This window comes from Cebidichthys violaceus, unplaced genomic scaffold (assembly GCF_023349555.1).
Source record: "Cebidichthys violaceus isolate CVI_PGR_0920_01 unplaced genomic scaffold, fCebVio1.0.p SCAF_2, whole genome shotgun sequence".
NCBI classification, from domain to species: Eukaryota; Metazoa; Chordata; class Actinopteri; order Perciformes; family Stichaeidae; genus Cebidichthys; species Cebidichthys violaceus.
This window is the reverse complement of record NW_027176372.1, coordinates 13,922,045-13,928,044: the sequence shown is the minus strand read 5'-3', so window position 1 is coordinate 13,928,044 and position 6,000 is coordinate 13,922,045. Positions and strand designations below refer to the sequence as shown.

The window sequence follows — 6,000 nt, the reverse complement described above, 5'->3', positions numbered from 1 at the left end:
ATTAAGACGGTTTGCACAGAACTGATGTTAGCATCTGAAAAAGGTACTGGAGCTGTGAGCTGATCGATCAGCCCATGAGTCAGAGCGCTTGGCAGGCTTTCATTTCTGACGTGTGCGTGTAACCATATGTTCCATCACTCTGACATGATCGATAATACCGTCAAACCGGCTTGGTCCCCGTCATATTTCTTTCAAAAACAGAGCAGAAAAATGCTGCTTTGTGACACTGGGAAACCAGGGCTATTAAGATACTATTTTTGTTGGCCCTCATTATGCTATTCAGCAGCTTGGTGGCCAGGCAGTGTATAATTTCCCCCATGAGAGCTATAATTATCAGAACAGTGTGAATGGGCCGCCGGTATGATGTGGAAATGCAGACTTGCTGGTGAAGGTCAATTCAAGGGAGATTTCTCAGAATGAAAAATACATGAAACCATCTTTTTACATTTGCACAAAAAAATGGACATATCTTGACATTTACGTGCTACCGAGGGCGGTAAACTGGACTCATCAGTAAGATAAACTGAGCTCAGCCCTGCGTTACTTACTAAGGATGGGGTACATGAGCAGCACTTTTCTTCTGTACACATCTGGTGGGAATTTGGCATAGTAGACCTTGGCCTTCTGTGTCTCCTCATCGCTCTGGATGAGGATCTTGCCGATGCGAATGGAGCGGCAGCAGTCCCGGAGACCCTGCTCCATGGCCTCACCTGTGGGGAGACACGGGGGACACGGCTTCCATCAAAGAGTTGTTTATTCGAGCACAATTGTTGTTTGGAGCCAGTGTGCCCAGTGTCGACATTTGACATTTTCTGCCCTAGCATTACTGTCATAAGAGGATAATATAGGGTTTGCAATAACAGCATTAGGTTTAGCATTTCACAGCGATAAGAGTCTCATTAAATCTGACGGACAAAGAAAGTGACTGCTATGCCTGCAGAGAATATGTTCTGCAAAGTACAGAATTGCCCCATTATTTAATATTAAAATGATCAATAAATGTCACTGACAGAAAAACGAACTACGTGCTGATAAATAGCGAAAGTTCCAGAGCACACAATGGCCTGACCTGATGACTATGTGCAGAACAGAATGTACAGCACGAGTGCAGTCGGCACAAATCCCATGTGCATGGAAGACCTGATACATGTCCTTACAAAAGGTGGCTCTAGTTTGGTAGGTGTGCTTCGGCAGATTTAACTTACCACTCCTCATTATGCTGACTCCACAGTTGCCTCTTTCAAACTTGACACCTTCATACTTGTACCCTGAGGGGAGAAAAGAAGTATGGACGTTCACAAATGTAGCTGCACTGAAACAGCCCACCTAATGGGAGCCCTGCACCTATTATTTATTTTATTTTTGTTATTAGAATCTGTTGAGCTCTTAAATGGATCTTAAATGTTGGAGCTCCGTTCTGTGTCCAACCTTTAAACCTAAAGAGCGACTTGATTATTAGAGAAAAAGACCCTCACCTGTTGGAGTGGTTACAGTGCACTCCGAGTAGGGGAGCTGATTCAAACCCTCTTCAACTACTAGTCTGATCTGTTGTTGGAGAAGGACAAAAGCTTACAGCTTGCAGTTTATAAACATACACGTACAGTACGTAGTATTAAGTAACGATCTCACCAGTCGATCAGCACAAAACACAAAGTCTCCTCGGCTGGTTGTCCTGAAGAAATTAATATAAACATTTGGTTAGATGTGGGATGCACCAAACCCAAAAACTATACCAGTGTCCTCTTCCAATTTGACTTTACCTCACAGTGTGGAGCCAATCGGGAACATTCCTCTAAGGTGAGGTAAAATGAGGCTGAAACTACACAAAACATCCTTTTGATGCTTGTGCAAAAATGTTTATTAACGTTACATCATTCTAGAGGGCTTTTAAAATGATATAGTTAAAATTATTATTTATTACGACAGTGACCAAGAAACAGTATTTAACCTCTTAACATCCAGTTCCTCTTATTTCCCCTTTAAGTAGCTTTAAGGCTGGAAAATCCTTTTATTCCACAGACTGCATGTCCTTCTTCAGCTTGTTCCAGACCTTCATATATGATGGTGACACTGTGTGCAATATTTTGTATTGTTGTAAACTCATCTACTGGATACTAAAAGATAAAGTTCTGTGGGTTTGAGGGATGTTTGGCTGCACAGCACCAGTGTGCGTTGACTGTTCGTCTGGCAGGAGAGTTATATTGAAGGGGTTTGATTGGATCAGTCATCAATCCCACTTTGCTGATATCCATCATATACACTACTTAACACCAACCAACAGAACTATATATATATATATATATATATATATATATATATATATATATATATATATATATACACATACATATATATATATATATATATATATATATATATATATATATACATACATACATATATATATATATATATATATATATATATATATATATATATATACATACATATATATATATATATATATATATATATATATATATATATATATATATATATATATATATATATATATATATATTATCATAATATTCAAAGTTAGGGCCAGAAGACATATCAATATAGCCCACTCTATTCTGATACAGTTATGTGAGACGAGACTGTATAGTTATTATATTGATGCCTTGTCCTTTAATTAAAGGCTGAATACAAATTCAGCTGTTTTTTTTTGTGAGCATCTAACGTTTTAAAAAAAATAAATCTAAATAATAATAAAACTTTGATCTGTACCACAACCATCTTATTTGTTGTGGTCTGTATGCCGAGATAGAAGAGTGAGGACTCACTTGTCTCTGATTATGGTCTGTAATTCACGGATCTGGTCGTTCAGAGGGAGCAGCTTCAGCTGAGGTCCCAGGTTATCTGGGATGTTAGTCTGTTTGGTGGCATCAGTTGGTTCAGAGTTGGACAGCGCTGCAGGCACACTGCTGCTGCTGCTGCTACTGCTGCTGTTATTGTTTGCAAACCGTACTTGCTTCATTGGATGCTCCTGGCCACTGTTCACATTGTTCAGCTGCTGATTGTGGCATGGCATCCTGGGTGCGAGATCAAAGAGGGTTTCACTTAATACTGAGCTAAAGCTAGACCTGTGTTTCCTTGACCCAGCGACCCAGTTCAACCGCTGTCTGACAAAAGAAGGCAACGTGTTCTTGCTTTAGCTTCGACTGCTGTTTTGAAGTGAGGTTCTCGGAGTCGCGCAGCTACCGCACAGAGAAAGCCCACCAGCAACACGTTCACCGACCTTTAGTTTCTCAGTCCCGTCGTGTTGAAATCAAACCAGCGGCTGATATTTTGTTAAAAAAGTAGTGTCAAGTGCAGCGGCTCGTATGCTAGCTTTGACACTGACAGCGTTGGTGAAGACCGGATATGACGTAAACGGCGTACTTACCCGCCTTCCTCCTTCGTCAACATGGCGCCGATGTTGGAGCCGCTGAAATGCGGCATTCACTTCCAAAGACGAAAACTTGCGCTTCTCCTTCGACAGACGAGCTCGTATCACAGTTGGAATAGAAGTCGCCCTGAAAATGGGACCGAACATAAACGCCAAAGTACATATCTGGTGAGTAAGGGGGTCGGAGAGGACACAGTGTTGTTGATGTGACAGTCACCACGCAAGGGCACAGATGGGAAGTGTCTCTAACTAACTTTAAGGGAAGTTACATTAGATGATTTTGGTCCTTTCTTTTGCAAGAGTGGTTAATGTAATGTCTATATAATGTATGTTAGCCAATCAATTGCTAACAGCTTTGACCGACAGCTAACGTTAGCTACCTAGCTAACTTAACTAACTAGTAACGTTATTGAACACCGTGGTGAATGGTTAACGTTACAGTAAGGTCTCCACTTTGCCCCTTAGTTATGACCTTTTGCTAAGTGAACACATAACGACAAAAGTCCCACTGTCACTATTTACCGAGCTAACGGTGTAGCGTGTCAGTAGCATCAGTCACGTGTTATTGTTTCAGTAAACGTCAGATAAGAGTGTCTGTTTATTCGTCACGTGTCCACCGTCTGTTATTGATTGTTTGACGACGTCACTGTTAAACAACAAGTCATTTTGAAGGCTGTAGTTTTTGGGTGTTGAATTTGAGTGTTAAAGGTAACACTGACTAAAAGTTATCATTTGAGCTCAGTTTACAAATAAATCACACATTTACAATTAATATGTGACATTATTTGTATGACATTGGCTTAAGTTAGTAAAGATGTAAACTTACTGTTGTTTGTAGTATTTGATCACATGGGTCATCATAGATCAGAGGTTGGATTGCACAGTGTCCTCATGGAGATAAAAGTATGTAATATTTGCCCACTCAGCAATAAAGATGTCTTTGTGTAAATGTCGGCTCAGTGTGTGATCTTAAACCACCCAGTAGCACTTAGCCTCTGTAGGCACGTTGGTAGTTTTCATGCCTCTTAACGGTGTTTGAATTGAGTTTCACAGGCTCACAGAAGGTGATGTAAGTGAAACTATTTCTGAACATCATGTCACTAGTTCTGAACTTGTATTGCTTCAATTGATTTTGTGTTTGTTAAAATGAGTTGCATAAGGGACAAGTATTCATTGTAATAAATCAGTATTAGCTACTCTTTGGATCAAATATCAGTTCAGAATGTCCCCAACCCTCGTGTAACTTTAAACCCTGCCTTTGGTGACTTTAATCTGTGAGGCATATTAATGTAATTAATGAATGTAAAGTGCTTGTTTTTATTGAAATTAAATGTATTTGCAGTTACCCTTTTTGTGTTTCATTAGTTCTGTTATTCCTGATTGTGTTTCTGAGTGTCTGAATATTAAAACATCCACAAAAATGAATCGGCAGAAATTCGAAACATCAGTCAAACAAGGCTCTTATTTTTCTCATATGTTTCAGCTGAGTTCACCTCCACACCTACGAACATCAACATGGAGTACAAACAGGGGCGGAAACAGTCGGCAGATTTTGGAGGCGGTAAAAGTAAGTATGTTTGAGAAATAACCATGAATCATGTGTGTTATGAAAGTCTAAAGGAGAATAACGATGCATGATGTTTCCACAGCATTTGCAGATTACAGACAAACGAACATGTTGGCATGGAAATGCAGGAGGAAAGCTAAATGCAGATCCCAAAAATGTGGTGAGTGCAGTACCTTCTTTTCTCAGCTAACCGGTTTGGTTAACATGAACTCAGGTCTCAGGTCTCAGACCCTGGTGGGGACTAAACAACTGAACCGAGATCGCTTGAAAAGCAAACAAACCAACCACAGGAGTGTATGATGGCATCTACGTGACTTTACCATGATTTCAAAAGCTAAACTACAAATATATCCATCTGCTGAGCTTGAAATCGATTCAGGAAGCGATCTTATAACTGTATATATAATTTGTTAACCATGGTAACACCTATGCACGTCAGCGTGGGTCTTTTCCCTGATTAATAGGTCAAAAGCTGTGAAAACTGCTGTGCTTGAATCCGACTCTGTGTCCTTTGTCAGTTCATGAAGTCAATTAAAAAGTGTGACAGAAATCTCACAGTAATAAGTCCCGAATCGTTACTCTACAAGACGTTTTCTTTTTGTTCCGTCTGCCAGTTAGTCATTATTCATAACGTGCGGCCGATTTGAAGTCTAATAATACTTCTAATAATCACTTATTTCTTTGTGACACCAAAGAGGGTCCTAATGATGCAGGATGACAATCTCCAAAACTGTCCAATCAACGAGATCCCTGTCAGTCTGTTTAACTCCATGTTTACTCCTCTTACTCCTCGTGGAGTAAACATGGAGGGAATCTCTGTGTCCTTACGTGATCAGTGTTTGGAGCATTTTTACATGCCAAGAGACATGGATTGTACCAAAACTTTATTATTATTGTTATTGTTAGGGATGCAGACTACTGATCTGATTTTTAATTAATAAGCTGTATGAAAGTGACTGGGATCATTCCCTTATGTGTAAGGCAACATCAGCTTTGACTTTAAAATTGCTTTCCTAACTTTTTAAAAGAATATGTAACAAAT

At 39.6% G+C, this 6,000-nt stretch overlaps 2 protein-coding genes across 3 annotated transcripts in view; one reads left to right on the top strand and one right to left on the bottom strand.

Moving 5' to 3' along the window:
* uprt (uracil phosphoribosyltransferase (FUR1) homolog (S. cerevisiae)) overlaps positions 1–3,470 on the bottom strand; it is a 5,131-nt gene extending 1,661 nt beyond the window's left edge. The window contains exons 1-6 of one of the 2 annotated variants that reach the window (XM_068714568.1): positions 3,389–3,470; positions 2,787–3,035; positions 1,630–1,672; positions 1,476–1,545; positions 1,206–1,268; positions 549–710 (exon numbers count right to left, since the gene is read on the bottom strand). In XM_068714568.1, the coding sequence (XP_068570669.1) occupies positions 549–710; positions 1,206–1,268; positions 1,476–1,545; positions 1,630–1,672; positions 2,787–3,035; positions 3,389–3,444 (643 nt within the window). In that variant the 5' untranslated portion in view covers positions 3,445–3,470. Of the gene's footprint in view, positions 1–548; positions 711–1,205; positions 1,269–1,475; positions 1,546–1,629; positions 1,673–2,786; positions 3,036–3,241; positions 3,353–3,388 lie in introns of those variants that run through there. The other variant, XM_068714569.1, reaches the window with a different exon arrangement.
* The window catches only part of abcb7 (ATP-binding cassette, sub-family B (MDR/TAP), member 7), a 25,085-nt gene continuing 22,479 nt past the window's right edge, over positions 3,395–6,000 (top strand). Inside the window, exons 1-3 of the mRNA XM_068714567.1 lie at positions 3,395–3,559; positions 4,875–4,958; positions 5,041–5,118. Of these exons, the coding sequence (XP_068570668.1) occupies positions 3,410–3,559; positions 4,875–4,958; positions 5,041–5,118 (312 nt within the window). The 5' untranslated portion in view covers positions 3,395–3,409. The remainder of the gene's footprint in view (positions 3,560–4,874; positions 4,959–5,040; positions 5,119–6,000) is intronic.